Raw genomic sequence first — 20,207 nt, forward strand, 5'->3', positions numbered from 1 at the left:
AATAATCATGACTGGGAGCTTGGCTTCATAAACTATTTATTTTTGCCTTTGTCATTTTATCAGTATGTATAAGTTTTTATGAAAATGAAGGTTTAATGAGTAGTGTTTACAGGACAGTTCAAAATTTATTGTAGTGGTAATAAAGCAGAAAGGGTTTCGCAAATTAACCTTATTCCAATATGTGTTCAATGACAACATAAACTGACTAAATTAAACACTGCCCTACAAATATTTTTTTACGACCTATCTAATTTCTAGCTGACTATCCAGATATCAGAAGAGCAATCTATAACAAATCTACCTCACTTGTCTCCAAAACAGATGATGTTACAAGTGTTATCCAAAATAAAGACCACTTTGTTGCATAAAAGCAATTTACAATAATTGCAGTGGCCATTTGTATATAGTGGTCATAATTTGTCTTTCTTTTATTTTAAACCCCTTAGTCTTATGTACAGTATATAGTATTAATATGTTTACCTAGAACAGTTCTTATATAAATAAATATTTATATGAAAACAAAATTCTAGATATAAAAAGAATAAATACAATTATTTTGCACGTTGGGACAGAACCTATTAAGTTAAAGTGCCACATAACTACTACAAGTTTTAAAAATTATACATGATTTTCTACATTTGATGTCCTGCCTAGCTAATTATATACATACAATCTAGAAAATACTTTATTGCTAATTACCTGGTTCAGTATATATAATAATTCAAAACTTGTATTGTGAATTTCAATAGTTAATACTTACTTCTAGTAAATTACAATACTGCCATAAATTCAATGCATTTTATAAAATAAAACTGATTTTTTTATTTCATAAGTCCCAACTTGGAATAAATACTAAATGAATCTTCATATTTTATGTTTAGACATAAGATTTATTTGTCGGATGATGCATAAGAGTGTGGATCCAGATAAACATGTACACAATGTTTTAAACAATTTTGCACAATTTAAACAACACAGTACAATATGGAATGTCAATATATTTTACTTTATATCTACATTGATTTGAGTCTAGAAAAATGGCTGAAATAAAAAATTTCTTAACAATATACAATTGTTTTGGGCTGGTACTGTATTAATTTTACACATACCATAAACTTATGATGTATGTTTAATTTCCATAATACTTTAATACATTTTCCACTGGAGTCATCTAACTACAACATAAAAGACATATTCCAATGTAAAATAAATATATTTCAAATCAAATGTATGACATTTGATCTGTTTACTGTTGCCAGACTGATAAAAAATCTACTAACATTAAGCAATATTTATCGAAAATCGAACACGTAACAAAAATTCCATTTACTATTAAATACATAACGCACTATGACTTCACATTGCACCTTGGTTAGGTGTAGTACTCTGAATGTTGTTTACATAAAACATTGACCATTGTGTAATGTGAAGACACTTGAAGAAATAACAGATTCCATGGTTAAAAGTTGATTGTCTATTCATCAATTACATAAAATATTTTTGATTTTTTTTTTTCAATTTCAATTACTACCATTCTATTTATTATTAGTACATACTATAAAACAAGTTGGAAGGTAGACGCTCCTACAACAAAATATAAATATATTATAGGCTTACAAGTGTAAAGAGAGTTTACATCAAGAACTTGCATACAAACTTATTATATTACAGTTATTTTAAAATGCTACCCCCTCGTCAATGCCTACAGCACGCAACCAAGAAGTCAAGATTGATAGTACAACATTTTAATTTATAATAAGTATATCTATTCACAGCACTTAACCACATTGTTAGTCAACAATTCACACACAAAACGATCACGTCACTCTGGTGTCATACTATCACCATATGTATACATTGCATTGACATATTATTTACTTTATATACTCATATGTACAATTTAACATAAGGCCAGCACAACACATTACAGTGTTTCTTCAAAGGCCGCCATCGTATCGCTTTGGAAATTCATGTCAATTTGCCCAGCCAACTGAAAACAAAAATTTACATTAAGATAATGTATTAAGCATTACAAAATTATCTAGCATCTGCATTTTATTCAATTGAATATATACTATCACAAAAAATTATAATATACTTTTTCCAACGTAGGTCGGTTCCAATTTTTTATAAAATTAAAAATAAAATATTTAAGTTCAAGAGGGAAAGACGCTTTGCCTTTAAACGAATCGGAATCAGAATTCTTAATAATTCTAAATTCTAAAACATGGGTTTTGTTAACTCTTTCCCACAAAACGATTTATATGAAACTACAAAAATATAATTTACACAGAATTATAACTTGACTAAAATTTAATGGTATTAAAGTTGAATGATAAAGTACGGCATTTGTTTACTAGGAGAATATATATACCAGTATATCTATTTTTCAAGTATATATTGTCTACAAAACCAAAAAAAATTGTTCTCGCCCGCCTTTACACGACGGCTCGGACGCGGCGAGGCGAGGATATAATATATATTGTATCGGTATATTTTTAAATTTAGAACATACCGCCTCTCTCCTTCTGCGTTCCTGTTCTCGTTGCCGGAGCCGGTCACGTTCAGAGATAGGCGGCTTGTCGGGTGCTGCGGGCGCGGGCGGAGCAGCGGGCGCTGCGGGCGGGGAGCCGCGCGCCACCGGCGACACTGACGGTGACGACACTTCCGCGCTCTCCACCTTGCGTGCACTCACACCGACCCTTAACATTATTAAACAATGGTTATTATATAATACGGTATCAATATAATGTGAAGTTTGCTGTTTGCTATAGAAATGTGGTAACAAATTGACATAGGACCATTCGATTATGTAAGGTGGAAATGAAAATGCGACAATATGCATAAATTTTTCAACATTATCATCGTGAAGCTATTATTTCGTCAATGTAAGATTATTATATTATATTGACCAGCTGTAGGAGCAGAACACATAATGGCGCCCTAACCTGATTTTTTTTGCAATGTCGGTAAAGTTGCATTCATCATAATAATTTTAACCACAAAAACCTGACAAAATTTATTTGTACACAAAATCACCGGAAGTCGTACCAGATATCAAAAGATTGTAATTTTTATAACAAACGTTATTCTGCCCTTTTACTTTAGTTATTCAAATACGTGCTTTTTTAGTTTGTCATCTCTGTATCTATCGAATATACTGTTTTTTTTTTACGAAATCCTAAAATGTAATTCAATGGTGAAGCTACAGTATCCCTGTCGTATACTGAATGTGATCACAACTAATTCGTAAAGTTGTTTAAGAAGTAAAAATGGAAGAAAAAAGAATGGAATGGAGATGAATGGAGATTGGAGCCGGAAGTGTTAATTATGCAATGTAATGAGTAAAATATAGGACTTAGTATATTTTCAATGTTCATGCTCCTTACATTCCAAGATATTAATTTTAGCATTTTCATCTCTACCTTATTAAAATTCTTATACTTTGTACCTCATTTTGTCATCCTCGGGATGCCGCCTTTCTGTTTCCTGACGTTGTCTTTCTCTTTCCGCTTGCTCTTTCTTCCTCAACTCCTGCTGCTCAATTAAAGCTCTTTGCCTGTCTATCTTTTCTCGAGCCTGTTTCTTAAAAGCCTGCCAAAAACACGTTTTGAATTAGCGTCGTCTAATTTTTAGGACAATACGTGAGTCAATTATTATAATTGATACTTACTTGAAAACTGTCCATAACTGGTTTTTGTTTTATTTGATTGGTGTTTCCGACGCTAGGAATACTCTGAGGACTTCCGGCTTGAGCGAGTGACGACCAAGAACTAGCATTTTTTAAATTCTGTTCTTGCTTTAGTTTAAAAGCTTGAGCAAAAGTAGAATTTTTGCTATCCTCTATTTTCTTTTCCATTTCGTATTTTGCTCTATCACTCATATTGTTTGTAATCATATTAGGCACCATCAGATCCTCGATCGGTTTTGGCGTAAGTAACGGTTTCACGTCTTCCTTTTTTACTATAGGTGCCATTAAGTTCGTAGCACTCTGCATATTGAGATGAGACTGTGCTGTGATGGCGTGCGTGTGAGGAGCCGAGTATACGGGGTCGAAGATGGATGACACAGGTGGTGCTGTGGTCATGCCCACTAGGTTAGGATTCATATCGGACCTCAACATCTCACGCTCATGCTGCGAGGTCTTCTCTACGTATCCGTTATGAGGTTGTACGTACATTTCATTCTTGATTTGCTCTGTTACATGGGTCATGTCCGTGAGCCCTCCGAGTTGGGCCATTAGATTGTGATGCGTAGCGTCTGGCATAATGGAAGGTTTCGGCAGAGCAAAGTCCTCTAGTCTCATCGATGACTCGGAGACACTCACACTGACATCCATTGGTACGTCGGCTTGAAGACTTCTTTCCAAGCTGGCCAACGACCGCTCTATAGGATCTATGTAGTGAGACGTGTCTACTTTATCTAGACCGTTTCGAGGTTCGCTTTTCACCAATGGTTTTTGGGGCTTTTGTTCCCTAAGCAACGGCGTCTTTGACGAGTCCGGTAGACTGGTAACAGGAGGGTGGTTAACTGGAGGCACAGGTAGAGCGAGCGAAGCCGGAGGCGACAGTTTGATGTCCGGGGCGGGTGCGGGATTTGGGGAAGAGGATGTCGCGGGGGCGGACGGCTGTTGGACCAGCTCATGCTTGGGCTCGGGCGGCGCCGCGGGCTCGGAAGACGAGGGCGGCACTGGCGGCGGAGCGGGCGGAGCCACCGCACTCACCACGGTTGGAACCGTTTTCTGAAACATACCACGCGTTCACACATGCCGCCGAATAATGTATATCTCATGCATCCGGGAAGCATATAGGGCTGATAGTTACAGTTTGCTGCGGCAGCTGTTGAACCTGCTTCTTTCCCTTTTTCTTGGAAGGTTTTCCGGAGCTGGCACCTGTAAGAAGTGATCCAAACGATTTACATAGTTTGTCACGCACGAACATTATTTGTTTAGCATCATAATTGTCACCTACCTAATATAAATTCCATAACTGCTTACTTTTGTATTTGATTATAGTTTTATAATTATTCTGAACATATTGACGCCAAATAAAATCCCCCACTATTTAAAAGATACTTTATAACCTTATGCATACATAATGTTAATTTACATTATTTAATTAATTTAAACATTCATTAAAAAACGATAATTAGAGCGAGGCAACCCAATATATAATAGTTTCTGTGAATATTGAAAAGAAGGTTATCAAAAAACGGATGAGGTAAGAGTACTTAAAAATATTGTATAAACTTCAGATCTCAGGGTAGACAAAATAAAATTCAAAATGTGTTACTTAAAAGTTTTACTTAATTTTTTGTAATATATAGAATTATATACAAAGTTTGTTTTTACCACTCAATCTTACAATCTAATCATTTTAAAGTCATGAGGGCTGATTAAATAAAACTTATATAAAATTTACACATGGTGTTTGTTTTCGAGTTAAAAATCTACATCAAAATAAAATACTTGTGTGTAGCTTTATTTAATTGTACCAAATATTCACTAAAACTTTAAAAAATTAGAAAAAGGAAAATCTATACATGTCATTTTAAGAAAACTAATATGAAAATTCATTTTGACACAAGTTCTTGTTTTATAATCTCCGTTAACTTATAATCAAAATGCTAGAACGAGTATACGATCGACTAATTTGTTCACATTTTGCCCTTATAAGCAAAAATTACTTATATTTGTAAGGCAAAGGCAATATAAAATTACCAAAGAAAATATGGTTCTTAATTTAACAAATAAGGAAGAAAAGTTACATGAAAGTTAAAGAAATGTTAAATTATATCAAACATAGAAAGTCGAGTGCCTTTGCCTGCTTCTGATTCTAATTTCTAACTAACCAAAAAAATTGTACTTGTGAGTTTGAAAATCCTATTTCTTTACGATTTCATATAATTAACATTTCCTTATAAACCTTTAGGAATGTACAATTTGTGGTTTTTCATATAACTTTAACATACATTTACAATACTGTTAGCCCAATTTGGATTTTTTCTTAAATTGAAAGTGTTCCGGATAAAAATAAATATTATAAAATCTTCTAAAAAATTAAATAAAACAATTATCGATATTTAGCTAAATAATGAAGACCCAACACAAAAATGACAATTCATAATGTCGTAATTAGGCATTAGGACTTCAGTACGTATTTTTCAGAATACAACATGACTCTGGATTGTTTAATTATTATATTTAAAAAATACATACTAAAGCAAACCACAATAAATAATTGTGATTTTATAATAGCATTCATCTCTTTAAGTATTTAATAAAAAATAAATAAATTGCAAACATAAGATACTATATTTTGTGATAATATATACTTTAATTTTTAATAGACCTAGTTTACTTAAAATATTGTTTTATCAATTAAACTAATTAAATTATTATTAAAGTATATAATAATAGTATTTTATATTATTCCAGTCGCAGTCATGATGATTCTTTACTATAACCTAAAAATCGTTGCTTACTTAAACATATCTCTATTTCAAATAGATGACATTTCTAATGCAGTACCTGTGAGCCACGCTAATGTGTTTTCATACTTTGTTCATAACTGTGATTTACTTTAATGCTTGATACTTTCGTTTACTGGTCTACTTCATCTTAGTATGAAATTTATCTTCAAATATAGACAGATGGTTTGGTTTATTTTTATATAAAGCGTATGCCTGAGAAGCATCCGTCGGTACACACGCCATTTTATATTATTGCACCATTTTTCTACCACGATTTATTGAACTTGACACAAATTAGATTTACGTGGTTTTTTACCACTAAAAGTTATTGAAAAAAAAAATAATAATTACAGATATATCCAGCTGCCAAATAATATATTACAAAACAACTATAAAAGATACAAGTCTATGTATGTTCTTCTTAATTTAAATAACAGTAACATTTATCTGAACCGTGAACAATTTTATAACAGTATACATTTTGCAAACAATTTGTGGAAGGAAGGAGGCCAGCTTTGGGTGCAGCTCGTCGAGTAACTTCGGTCGCATGTCACATGGTAGTTCGAGAGCAAGCATCGTATACGAAGCATTCAACCAATATCCATACCTTTTCAGTGAATTATATTTTTAACTACAACATGTCACTAGTTCGTTCATGGTGGGCGTGAGCGTGTTAATTTTGCTTGCTACGTGGTATCCGTCCTCACACAATTGTTTGCAAAAGCGTAACGTGTCCGCAGCCGTGGATCCTCGTGCCGCAGCTCCCTCTCCGCAATAAACATTTACAGTCGGCGATTCAACACTCTAAAGCGATTAGTAACCGTGAGATCTGAAGTTTTCGATTACTACCGGACCGAAAAACAATATTTTAAAGATGCAAATGAAATAACGTCTCACTTTAGGACATGATATAGTTAAAAATATTAATGTGAAAAGGTATTTCCTATTGGTTTATGAGAGCAAACCAAATAAAAAGTCTCTTACCGGCACCAGTTACTTGTGTCAGCGAACACCAAAGCTGGCTTCCCCTCCTTACTAATGACTAACTGTTTTGTGCCTTTACCAACATTTCTTATTATGCTCAGCAAATTTTGGATCTCAATGACTGTCTGATCGTACGAAAAGGGCGGTATCCCTCTTTCCAATATCACAGTAATATAAATCATACAGAACTACTTCACACAACACACGCACGCTAGTCATGCACACAACTAAACTGCACATACTTTAGACCAAGTAAGTACTAAAGTGAAAGTAAAAAAAATATTGCGAGGTGGAATTGCCTGCACTTCTATCCATTGGACAAACGTAACAGGGGATTACCAAAAGATTAAACAACTCGAAAAATTTGCATTTTACACATTCTTCTACCTTTCTTGTCTTTCTTCTACTCTCAAATTCATATAAACGTATCTCCCGCATACCGGGATGGGAAACAACCACTGAATAAAAATATTTCTAATCAATCCTTATCAGTTGAGATGCGAAATGTCAATAAATAAAAAATATACAGGTATATTATTATCCATTTCCTTGGATGTAAAAGAAACTCTCTTATTATGAAGATTTTGTAAAAAAAACCTACTCTCTTAAAATGTACACAACAATCATTCGATTGAAAAATAGCGTTTATCGGTGTCTCACAAAGCCATTCATTCTGTCACTGACGTTTTCAGACTAGAATAAAATATTTTTAAATTGTATTATTCCATCCCTCGTAAAAAATATCGCGAACAGTCATACTTTAAAAAAAATACTGGCAAAGGTAAAAACCTCTCAGAATCAATCCTCAGATATGAACAATCGCTTTTAACCTAAAACTATGTATAGATCTCGAGCATTTGATAGTGTTCTCATAACGTGAAGATCTCTCTTAATTAAATGCAAGTAACATTAATATCTAAGACTAAATCGTAATGTACAGTCGGGTACGATAGTGGCGAGTTGCGCTAGTTCTAACCTGCTTCGCTGTCGCTGCTGTCCGACGAGCTGGTGTCGGTGCTGGACGACGAGTTGGACGAGTCCGACGAACTGGACGACGACGACATGCCGCCGCCGAGGCCGTCCTTGCATCCTTCTGAAAAAATACGATGCTCATTATGGCGGCTACGACGAGTTTCCATAATTTATAATGTGTACTTTGAAAGTGGGTTAAGTTTGCAATACAATTTTACTAGGGGAATAGGTCACGCAAGATATATCGCATATTTATTTAGCCAAAGTATGTATTCTAACACATCTATCAATACCTTTTTTAGGTTGCTGTTTCTTATTGCTTCCTAACTGTCCTGACACATCCTGCAACCGTTTTTCTAACTCTTGTTTCTTTTCCGCCATTTGTTCATCTTTAGATTTGCCAGACACCTTTCGATCTGAAACGTTAACAGTCAATTAATAGTTAATAGAAACTATTTTATGAATGAATGAATTTTTCGTATGTAAGAAAATGTTTCATCAATTAAAAAAAAAATCTCATCGCATATAAATTGTAACAGAATCCTTAACCTATATAAAATGTGTGAATATTGAATTGAATTAAACTTACGAGTTTTCTTCCGCAGACATGACGCGACATAGCTTTCTAACTGTCTAAGGGTGGATGGTTTCAACGTCTCGAAATCAATTTCAATTTCATCCGGGTTAGAGTCCCTTAACGAGGGTTCTCTGTTTTGGATGATATGGACTACTTTGCCAAGTTTGTCACCTATTTAAAGAAATAAACGATGAAATCTAATAGACAATAAAAATATATATATACAATCATCTTACTAATGTAGTAAACACAAAAAAATCACTGATATATATATTTACAACTCAGTCAGTAATGTATGTTTTTATATAATATTTTTATTAGTTATAAAAAACACAATTCTAGAATGATTAATCATCAATGGCACAGCAATGCAAGTAGAGCCATTAATATATATTGTAATATATTGAGAAACACAGATAAGGCTTATGTCAGACAAACTGAAGGTTCATTAATAAGTAGATGAAGATGTCAACGTGTTATATACCGGGCAGCTTATTGATGTCGAGCGAGAGCTGTCTCTTCTCGTCGTAGGACATGGGCTTGGCGTTATCCTCGTCGTCCGTGTCGGGGTCCTGGTGGTGTGGTGGTGCGTGGTGGGGAGGTGCGGCGGTGGGGGTGGAGCTCTTCTTCTTCGCCGGTGCGCGAGCCGCGGCCTTGGCTTGTCCGGTGACGGCTGCCGCACCAGCTGCATTGGCGCCCGCGCCACGTTTACTGCCAGTCTTCCCTCGGACGCTTGTCGCTATGGATCAATATACAATTGAGAGCATTTGCATATAACGAACTCTATATACAGAATTAGACCCCGAATATACGTGCTAAAAAAATTTTGTACTATTCTTTATGACCTAATTACTATGACACTTATAGTAAAAAATGAAAATTAAACATTTAAATAAAATCATTATTGATTTTAACATGTCTATGAATGAATTGAAACATACCTAGGTTTTCAGCGATGTTGTTCGTTTTAGCGTTGTACCCGGAAGCTGCCACAGCATTCGTTTTGGGAATTGCATTATTGGTAATTTGTTTTTTCTGTTTGTCTTTCATTTTCTTTTTCGCCTTCTTCTTATTATTTGATTCCTCGACGAGCTTTCTCATTTTTTCCTGCAACGCTAGGAGCTCTTTTTCTAATATTTTGACCTTGTTGTTTCTTTCCTCCTCCGAGTCATCTGACTCAGAGTCAGATTCCGAGCCTGATTCGGAACTAGAAGCGGAACTTCCTTTGTCCATATGTGGAACTCCGACATGGACGTGACTTGGTTCATCAGGAATCTTTGCATATCTTGAAATTTAAAAATAATTGCCTATAGAAACTTAGAAATATAACTTCTTTTCTTCATTTACGTTTGTTAAGCAATTTTTTCGTTAAAGATTTTGTAGTATGTATTGTTATTAGTAAACATAATACATATTTCATTTTAATAATAATTTATTTTCCTCACCTCATTTCGAAAACGTCCTGCAATTTCCGAGCCATCGCAACAACATCGTGATCGGGAGGGTTATACTTATAACAATTAGTAAATATTAAGCGGACATCTGCTGCAAACTCGGCAGCCGTTTTATACGCTCTATGATCCATATTATGTTTCACTGTGCCCAGGTCCATAGGCTTCTTAATAATATCAAAATAATCATGTAGACCTAGTAATTCCGCATCCACAGGTTTATAAAACGGCCATGCATAACCCTGTAAAGAACAGTTAAATTAGACCAGCCAATTTATCGTTAAAGTTAGTAGACGCTATGGATTTTACCGAATGTTTCTTAGAGAAAAGTTCTTTAAGTATCTCGTTGCAGCTCTTGAGCGCGTCGGAGAGTTTTTCTTTGTTCTTGGCGGCCTGTGGAGTAAGCGCGGCGTGGTGTGACGCTCCCGCACCGCCCACGCCAGGCGACAGACCGCCCATCTTGAACCCGTCGTCTCCCACTCGTCCGGGCTAAAACACACAAACATTTTAATCAACAAATTCACATCCTTACTCTATTTTTATATACATTACAAACTTCTTTTTCCATTAATTTTGTTCATTCTATTTTCAACAAAACAGTCCCGTAGACATCCTGTTATCATAGACTGAAAAAAGAGGTCAACACAATATTTTTAAATAAAATGTTATCAGATTGTGATTGTCTGTATTTTATAAAACACCATTATGGTTCCTATAGAATGGAATTTTATCCATGTGTTTTAAAACAATGTAGGATACTGTAACGATATCCTATAGCATACCATATCTGGATTAAACCTACATAAAAGAAGACAGCAAAACTTGCCACATTTTGCTAATCCTATCTTATACTGCTTTTACTATAATTTATTAGTTACACTAAATTTCGACTATGGTCCCTTGGTACCAGAGCCAAAAGAACAAAAAAAAAAGTTAAACCATATATTGAAGTTAAAGATTCGGAATCTGCATTTACTCTAAAACAGTTTTATTTCGATGTTTTTACTACAGAATTATTTTAAAAAACAAAAGTTTTAACACATTTCTAAGCTCATTATTAATTGTATCATATCCATAAGTTGCTTAAAGAAGTGAAAGTATGACCTACATATTATATACATAATATGGTTAAAATGTTAACACTAAAGTTAGCCAAGAACCAGCTAAGAAACCTTTTTCTGTCTGCCGCTTTCTCTTCTTGTTGATATTTTAGCTGGTTTAGGGCCACCTTGCTGATCGATCGTAGGAGTTGTATAGCCTCCTTCAAAGGAACTACCCATAGGAGTCGTAGTGTCAGCTTTTCTTTTAACGCCTTTTTTAACCTATAAATACGACAAATTAAGTTAACATTTAATTCTTAAATTAATGTGGCATGATATATAACTAATATATGGCTACTGACCTTCGCGGGCTGAGTCTGTGACAATGCCACAGCAGGAAGCGTAGATACCGGAGGAGCGGCTGCTTGTGTTACGTGGAAATTAGAAGGTTGAGTTGCAACCTAGAAAACGTAGTGGTGTTTAACAATCAACCAAAGCTTTAAAATTAATCGATATATGAAATTATAATGGATTCGTTAACACAAAGTCAACTGACATTTTTGGCACTATTAGTTCTATGAAAAATTTCAAAAAAACAATACACTGGCATTTTTAATTATTCAATAAGAGACATTTTCAACTATGTATATACATAAAATTATTTTAGACTAATATTATAAATCTACATTTCAATGATGCATATGATGCATTCAACTAACTAATAATTCTTTATGCATTTTACCTGCTGCGGCAACCCGGTGTGCGTGGCGGGTGGGGTGACTGAAGGCGCTGTTAGAGTTGGGGTGGTTGTTGTGTTTGTAGAGCCCACAAAGTTGGGATGCGGCGCCGGCGGGAGCGGTTTAACGGCTGCACGAGAAGTGAGAGCCGGTGAAGCGGGCATTGAACCCGTTCCTGCCATCGGAGGTCCGCCTACACTTGAACCACCCACTCGCTTCTTCACACCACTCTTCCCACTGTTCGAAGGCATCTCGATCTCCTTCTCCTCCTTGTCCATTTGCGCTATCTATGAATGGATTATAGGAAATATTAACACTATCTCTTTACCCAAAAACAAAACTTAGTACTAATAAGGTAATAGAAATAGTCAAAAATTTTTTTCTGAAAAGAACTTTCATTACATTTTGTTATCATTTCCATACAATCCACAGGAAGACAGATTTTTTTTATATAAAGTATACAGTTTTATGACTTACCCGATTTAAAAATAATTTTTCTAATGTTTGTGCCATCACCACTACATCCTCTCCAGGTTTGTTGTAAACATAACAATTTGTGAACATGGTATTGAAATCCTGTATGCATTCTTGAGCTGAGTAGTAGTAGTTTGACTCTAAACGCTTTTTTATTGTGCCTAAATCCATAGGCTTTTTGATGATTTTGTGATAATCCTAAAAACAAAATTAAGCCACATTAAAACAATAATGTTCTTACTGTAATATTTCTTCAAAAGAACTCAGGTTAACTTTTAAATGTTATTTGAGCCTAAATACAAAAGGAAATATTCATATATATCTGTGAACTTACAGGTAGGTTTAATTTCTTTGCATCTACTGGTTGATGGAAAGGCCACGCAAATTTATGTTTCCACACTGCCTTTATCACATTCTTCTGTAGGAACTGCAGCTGGTTCGTCATACGACCCTGTCGACGAGGAGCCTCCTCCGAGGACGCCCCATTGACGGGTTCCGACATCGGCTAAAAGTATGTATGTAAAACCAAATTGTATATGCAATATTATGTAATTCAAAGAATGTCATAACACCAAACAAGTGTAGATGACTTGACTATACTCTAAATAGCATCCATACACTCACAGTGCTTGTTGTAGCAAGTGGATCGACTGCCTGCTGCATTGTGCTGGAGTCTGCGATCTACCTGCCAACCATACAAACACTATAGTTACTGATGAAAACACAATCTTATACCAATACAGTTACAAGAAACACGGAACAAAATACTCACCTCAATTGTAACAAGAGGCTCATCCAATTTCTGGCTAAGAGGCATCAGCTAAATCCTCTTATCACATATAACCTTTCTATCATAATAAATATGGTGCATTTGCACCTAGATGTACTTCATTTTATTCATTTAACTAATTTTAAGACCTGTAGAAACAATCAATGACAGAAACTTTCATTGAGATTATAAAAAATATAAAAAGTGGATGTTTACTTTTTTTTACCTTGCCTTATTTGTGTGGATGCAAGTACTGATAATGCAAACACGTTGATGTAGCACTTGCCCCACCAACTAGAGCTTTACAACTGAAAAAAAAAACCTTTTTTATTATAGCTATCATATGATGCCAAAACTAAAATATATTTGTATAAAAATATAAGATTATTTGTATAAAAATATAAGTTACTTTAGGAAATATAATGTTAAAATCTGAATATTCATTATTTAAATAGTTCATCCGTGAATCATCAAATATCATTATTTAACATTTTCAGAGAGGCAACAAAGTCAACGATCTTTTATAAGATAGTCTGTGCAATAATTGTGTTTGTTTAAGATTATTATGTGTAAATAAACACTGAAGTTCACAGAATTTACAGAATTAAAGAAAATTTTTATGGAAATTAAATCTATATCTTTTATTACTTTCACAACAACAATATTAAACCAAAGCAAAGGACCAGAAACAGCAATATAGAGTATATAAAAATAATGATTTCTAATATTAAGCATTAACTATCACTTTTCATTAAATGTCATTCTGTTAGAGGGAAAATAAAAACTTCATAAAAACCCATGCACCATTCACCACAAATTTACAAAAATGTACATGCATATGATGAAATGTATATTTATTAGCATAGATGCCCCTTTTCATTATCATATATATTTACTAGTATTGTTTTACTATCACAACAAACTTACAGCACTTGATTACTAACAAGCATATAAAGATTTGCTGTTTCTTGAGAGGTCTTAAAGAGAATGGAGGATGTATCCTCATGATCTAGAATATTCTTTGATCCTACATGGAAATTTTATATGATTTTAGGGTGGAGGGAAAACATTTAATAAAAATTTGTCACTTCAGAGGAAAAATGTATTTTAATATAACTAAAATGAACATACTTATTAATAAAATATCTATTGAAGTATTACATCGTACACTGGTAGATTGACTCACAAAATCAAATCCATTACTAGTTCAGCCACCACTAATTATATTGATCAACGAGAATCAAATAGCATAATATTTTTTTACATTAATTGGACTACAATTTAAATTACTAATATTAAAAATCTTACAAAAACTAAATGGGTGAAAACCACTCACAGAGGCCAAACCAAAAATGGTGAAATATTGCCTAATGCTCGCATCATGCAAACTCTACTTTTATACATAACATAGATCATAAAAAACACTAGCAAATTAACATAATCAAAAGAATATTATATCGATATAAGCTAAATAATTACTGAAAAAGACTTACGAAGATATATTAACGCCAATATGGCGGATGAACTAAAAATACGATGTTGGAGTAACTTCTGCAAAAACAATTTCTATCGATTTGCTTAACTACATCAAACACTCCACATTTTAAAAAGTTCATAGTCATTTATATCGTTTCAAATTCATTGTCTACTAGATACAAAAACCACTGTCTTTTTTATACAACAAAGAATAGCACAACACGAACTCTCAAAGGTCCAAGCGAGCTTCAGACATGGCCGCCAAGCATGAAGCGAGTGACGAGCGTCTTTAATCATACCTAAAATTCATTTAACACTGTTTCATTCTGGAAATTAAAATAATATAAAAAAGGGATAGATAAACGTGTAAAACATAAATATTTTGAAATTTTTTTAGGCGATGACATATAGTTTCATAGTATTCATAGGATTCAATAGAATGCACTACGAAAATAAAATCAGTTCGCAGCCATTTCTTAATGGGCTACAGTAGCGCCCTCTATGATGGCTTGTAAAATATTAATAATATGAACTTAAAGGAGTGCTGCCATAACATATTTTCAAATAAACAAGAAAAAAGAATACGGACTTAATGTATAGAATAACTGTAAAAAACTTATATAGTATTAAAAAATTTAAATGCAACGCTACAAAATTTATAAATAGGGCATTTTAAATAAAGTATTTACTCAAGAAATTATATAGTTATTAGCATTCCTTATTAACATCTATAAGAATCCAAGGCAAGACCTATGAAAGGACACAAAACGATTGCCAAAAAACCGATTATGCAAATAAGATTTGAATTTTTTGAATGATTGGAGCAAATCATTATGATATTATAGATAGCCCATATTATATTTAACTACTCCTGGCATAAGATTCCAAGTCAAAGTTCTTATATATTGAAATATCTATTCTCGAGAGCGAAATTGAAGTTTAAAAAAGTTTTCTGTTACAAACTTATATGGACTTTCCATATTAACTTAATAAATTAATATAAAAAAAAAATTATAAACATTTTTGGAAATATTCTTTTTTGAAATAGTTGACATGATAATTTTTAAAGTTTTCATTTCATCGATATAAGTTTACATTTTTTAATTCCTTACTGGATTCATAAACGAAACATTTTATAAATAATAAACATTATTCATTAATTATTTACTTTTTTATTATGATATTTACCATTTTATATAATTTGTCTTTTTTTTATGTTTTCTAAGTAGCAACACTAATCCTGTTTTACAAAATTATAACTTACAATTAGCAACACATCAACATTTACTGTCATAAAATTGACTAATATGACAAATTCATAAACTGCAAAAAAGTTTAATTTGTTCGCATGCATTATTACATTTACAACAAAGAAAACTTCATTAATAAACCAATTAATTTGTTCTTTAACCGAACTGTCCATATGACATACCTATATATACATTAAATAATTTGTAAGTGTTTAGCACAGACATTATGTAAACTGTACTGACTTCAATTGGTCGAATACATGCTACAGATACTCACAAATAAGTATCTAAGAAACCTCGAAAGAAAAAAGTGAAAGTGCTTGCGTTTAAAATTTGAAAGGTATGAATGTAACTAATGTAGTGCAGATAAAAACGGGTCACAATTGTTACCACTGTTAATTGAACTTTAAACATTGTAAGGTATATTCATTTTATATTCATCATCATCATGCGCTATGCAGTAAGTACGCTAAGTGGAAATTGAAAATATCCTATTGAGTTATGTTTACTTATAAATTAAAATATGAAGTAATAGTACATTTTAAAAGCACCATTTTAGAAACTGTGACCAAATCATTATAAAAATATATATTGTTTTATATCATAAGTGATTAAAACACTTAAACAGTTTCCTGAGGTTTGTTTTGATTTTCGAGTGTTGTTTAATAAACTTCCATTTGATTTCAAGTGTTTGGATGTATAGGTTTTTAAACATGTGACTTTATTTATGTATTGGAGTGGTTGGTGTAGAAGTTAATTATATTTGTTACATATCTTAGTGATGGAGGGACATAACCATATGGATCATGCACATCATCACATGGAGCCAGTTCATAATATGGATAATATGATGCAAGCAGATCATCAAATAGGCATGAACAGTTCACATATCTATGAAGATGGGAGTGTAAGTTTCACTGCTTTTATTAGCTTCTAGCTTAGTTGTTTTAATTAAATGTTATAGATAGATATAAAATTTATTTTTCTTAGTGTACTGTAAATTTGGCAATAACATTTTATTTAATCTCTGTGAATATAAATAAATAAAATAAAGTATTGGCGGTAGATAATTAGTTAATTAAATTATCACTAGTATGCAAAAGTTATCTGTAGTTGAAAAGTTAAGGCATACATTTTTTTTTCTCATTCCACATTTATATGTGAACAAGGTCACATTCACAGTTTGCCCTACATATTTACTATTATTATTATGTAATAATGTCAAGTTTATACCGCAAAACAAAACTACTACTATGACAATACATGTTGCAAATAACTCAGTTGACTACAAAACTAAAACCTCAGTATTAATTTCTGATATAAGAATGTGTTTCTTGACTTTTAATAACAAATGAGAAAGAATCTCATTACCAGTGAAAGAAATTATTTTTAAATATGTATATATAACTTCTTTCATCCTCACATAAACTAATTGGTAAACTCATGTTGGTAAGACTAATCTGTGCAATCCATGCTCGACAGGTAATGTTTAACTCAAGTGAAGATCTCAACAGTATTAATTTTGGCACGCTGAGTGCACCTACACATGGTCATCACCGTGATATGCACAGCATGATGTCTATGACTGTAAGTTCCAACTTTGAATATATATTATTATTACCATAAATTTATGAGACATTATTTGTTGTAGTTTCATGGAGGATATAAGGAGACAATTCTTTTCTCATGGTGGAATGTTACTGATATAGGCGAATTTATTGGTTCCTTCCTAGCTATTTTTATTCTGGCTCTTCTGTATGAGGGGTATATAACATTTATTATAAATTCTGTATTCATATATTTACATTAGAAATTTATTGTTATGTTTTTTTTTCTATATTTTACAGATTGAAATACTATAGAAAACATTTATTATGGAAAACATATACAGGTCTACAGTATTGTGCTGTATCGCCACCTGATAAAGGTGTGTCTAATATATGTGCTGATGAACCCCAAGTGATACCGTAAGTTACTATAAGCTAAGCTGTAAAGACTAGAAATGTTTTAATAACCATAAATTTAATATGACTCCATGAGGATGGATAATTTGCACCCACTGGATTTATATTTAATAACAAGTTTGATTTCACCGCCTCCAAATTCCCATTTATATTTTTAAACTGTGATAAGTATAATAATAAAACAAATATGGAGTATTTTAATTTTTTTTTTTTTAAGATAATACAATAATAGTTATACTTATTTGTATTTGGCACATAATCACTTTAACTCATATTGCAGGCCAATGCCCCATGCACTTGAAAGAAATATGTAAGTGAATTTTTTTCTCACTTATAACTGGACTTGTATATGTAAGTTATTATTAAATACTAATTTAATTAATTTTACAGTCCCACAATGTTGAGTGCAGCGCATGGGTGGCAGACGGTGCTTCATGGTTTCCAAGTTCTAGTAAGCTACATGTTAATGTTGGTGTTTATGACATACAATACTTGGTTGTGTGCCGCCGTCGTTCTTGGATCTGCATCTGGTTATTTCCTCTTTGGCTGGCGTGAATCAGTAGTTGTTGACTTTACTGAACACTGTCACTGACAAATATTGAATTATTATGAATACCTACATAGTATTATTATAGATAATTATAAAACCTTGCCAATAAATATGGTTATGTATACTGTGGTGGTATAATTTATCATTTTATATTAAGACAGCCTTCTTGGGTACCAATATATTTATACCAGTTGTATATTTTGTAAGTTTTAGTATATTAGTTAAAATATAAACTGCTTTGAAATAAAATAGTTTCTATTAATTACCTGGATTCAGAAAAATTATTATCTTTGTCATTGGTTTTGTTTTCATGAATACGAGTACAATGTTTTTTTAAATTAGAACAGCTATTGCACTTATATTCACAAAACTGACACTTGAATGGTCTTTCATCCCTATGAAGCCTTTTATGTGTTTTTAAAGAACTTATAAATTTTGATCTAAATGTACATTCATCACAAAAATATGGTTGTTCAGAGAGATGTATTCTTTTATGACTTTTGAGGTTTGAAGAGAATTTTGTATTGTATGAACAATTTTCCACATCACACTTGAAAATATGATTATGCTTTGTATTGTGTTTCTTAAACTCAGATTTGCTGTGAAACACTCTGAAAAAAGAGGATAGTGTTAAAATAACTCTTAGTAATTATTACCACTTATTTAAAAAAATAAAATAGTTTTATTGTTGATTGCAATAAATAAATACTACTTTCAATAAAGCAGTTTAACACATGATGAATGAGTTTTCAATGACATAATAATTTTAAACTTCTTTACGTCCTCTATTCTTATCACGTATGTTTACCTCTTCATACAGTAACTACAAGTCCAAGTTTTTTGTTTTTTTGTAACATTCGATTGTTGTATATTGTTTTTGTTTTTATCATTTTTTTCTTTAGTTAAAAATACAGCAATAATCGATTTCGGTTCTGGACTGAAATTAATTTCATTAGTCTTTTTAGGACGACCTACACTATTTGTAAACAATCTTTGGCATGTTTCGGGGTAAATAAGCAAAGGATTTATTTCTTCCGTAGTATCTTTTGCCATTATAGTTTAATGAAAAATCTGCGTCAGTTCCTAATCACTTATATGTTCTAATATCTGTGAAAATGTAATGATGCCTATATTAGAAATTATAGCAATTGGTTGTATTTAAGTAATATTTTTTCAAACTCCTTTTGACGGATGTCAACACAGAGATTAGGTTAAAACTTAAATCGTATACGTTGTATAACCTATGCTTTGTACAAATTAGTAAACATTTGTAATTAGTTAAAGATAGTTTTTCTATTGCTTTTTGTTTTATTATTAAAGATAATTTTTTTTCTTATGTGTCAAAATTAAACGATTAACGATTTGAAATACAATTAAAAAGAACAATAAAACTTAATATTTTTTATATTTAAATTTTAATGGCGTAATTGATAAATACAGTCTGAATTGATAAAAAAAAAAACAATATCCCACAATCAATAACCCAGAAAGT

General features: G+C 32.4%; 3 protein-coding genes across 5 annotated transcripts; 1 reads left to right on the top strand and 2 right to left on the bottom strand.

The window, feature by feature from the left end:
* Window positions 1-105: 105 nt before the first annotated feature.
* LOC116766509 (bromodomain-containing protein 3-like) lies at window positions 106-15,457 on the bottom strand. Of its 2 annotated transcripts, none has more exons than XM_032656425.2 (21): window positions 14,969-15,457; window positions 13,702-13,783; window positions 13,479-13,624; window positions 13,331-13,387; window positions 13,041-13,211; window positions 12,710-12,904; window positions 12,238-12,519; window positions 11,858-11,956; window positions 11,628-11,777; window positions 10,765-10,944; window positions 10,450-10,697; window positions 9,946-10,289; window positions 9,489-9,743; window positions 9,017-9,175; window positions 8,721-8,843; window positions 8,432-8,548; window positions 4,824-4,891; window positions 3,674-4,741; window positions 3,452-3,594; window positions 2,516-2,702; window positions 106-1,990 (listed from the first exon to the last, which is right to left on the bottom strand). In XM_032656425.2, the coding sequence occupies exons 3-21, from the start codon at window positions 13,521-13,523 to the stop codon at window positions 1,925-1,927; spliced, it is 3,957 nt and encodes a 1,318-aa protein (XP_032512316.1). In that variant the 5' UTR covers window positions 13,524-13,624; window positions 13,702-13,783; window positions 14,969-15,457; the 3' UTR covers window positions 106-1,924. The 2 variants fall into 2 exon arrangements, with proteins under 2 accessions (XP_032512316.1, XP_032512472.1); XM_032656581.2 differs by having other exon boundaries at window positions 13,331-13,391.
* Window positions 15,458-16,237: 780 nt separating this feature from the next.
* Window positions 16,238-18,840, top strand: LOC116766664 (high affinity copper uptake protein 1-like). 2 transcript variants are annotated; one of them, XM_032656678.2, is made up of 7 exons: window positions 16,238-16,621; window positions 16,981-17,108; window positions 17,684-17,788; window positions 17,853-17,965; window positions 18,049-18,168; window positions 18,446-18,475; window positions 18,556-18,840. In XM_032656678.2, exons 2-7 carry the CDS (start codon window positions 16,983-16,985, stop codon window positions 18,755-18,757), a joined length of 696 nt encoding a protein of 231 aa, XP_032512569.1. In that variant the 5' UTR covers window positions 16,238-16,621; window positions 16,981-16,982; the 3' UTR covers window positions 18,758-18,840. The 2 variants fall into 2 exon arrangements, with proteins under 2 accessions (XP_032512569.1, XP_032512558.1); XM_032656667.2 differs by having other exon boundaries at window positions 16,240-16,541.
* On the bottom strand, window positions 18,686-19,917 carry LOC116766673 (zinc finger protein 726-like). The gene is made up of 3 exons (XM_032656701.2): window positions 19,524-19,917; window positions 18,982-19,326; window positions 18,686-18,753 (listed from the first exon to the last, which is right to left on the bottom strand). Exons 1-3 carry the CDS (start codon window positions 19,766-19,768, stop codon window positions 18,738-18,740), a joined length of 606 nt encoding a protein of 201 aa, XP_032512592.2. The 5' UTR covers window positions 19,769-19,917; the 3' UTR covers window positions 18,686-18,737.
* Between the last annotated feature and the right edge of the window lie 290 nt (window positions 19,918-20,207).

The sequence above is a fragment of the Danaus plexippus genome (assembly GCF_018135715.1).
Source record: "Danaus plexippus chromosome 3 unlocalized genomic scaffold, MEX_DaPlex mxdp_30, whole genome shotgun sequence".
NCBI classification, from domain to species: domain Eukaryota; kingdom Metazoa; phylum Arthropoda; class Insecta; order Lepidoptera; family Nymphalidae; genus Danaus; species Danaus plexippus.

Bases quoted from the DNA above. Each gene is read 5' to 3' on its own strand.
- LOC116766509 (XM_032656425.2), bottom strand. From the start codon at position 13,523: ATGCCTCTTAGCCAGAAATTGGATGAGCCTCTTGTTACAATTGAG. The intron at 13,388-13,478 runs GTGAGTATTTTG...GTTGGCAGGTAG, and splicing joins AGCCTCTTGTTACAATTGAG to ATCGCAGACTCCAGCACAAT. The intron at 10,698-10,764 runs GTAAAATCCATA...TGTTCTTTACAG, and splicing joins TTTTCTCTAAGAAACATTCG to GGTTATGCATGGCCGTTTTA.
- LOC116766664 (XM_032656678.2), top strand. From the start codon at position 16,983: ATGGAGGGACATAACCATATGGATCATGCACATCATCACATGGAGCCA. The intron at 17,966-18,048 runs GTATATAACATT...TATATTTTACAG, and splicing joins CTGGCTCTTCTGTATGAGGG to ATTGAAATACTATAGAAAAC. The intron at 18,476-18,555 runs GTAAGTGAATTT...TTAATTTTACAG, and splicing joins CATGCACTTGAAAGAAATAT to TCCCACAATGTTGAGTGCAG.
- LOC116766673 (XM_032656701.2), bottom strand. From the start codon at position 19,768: ATGGCAAAAGATACTACGGAAGAAATAAATCCTTTGCTTATTTACCCC. The intron at 19,327-19,523 runs GTAAACATACGT...CTCTTTTTTCAG, and splicing joins TGTAGTTACTGTATGAAGAG to AGTGTTTCACAGCAAATCTG.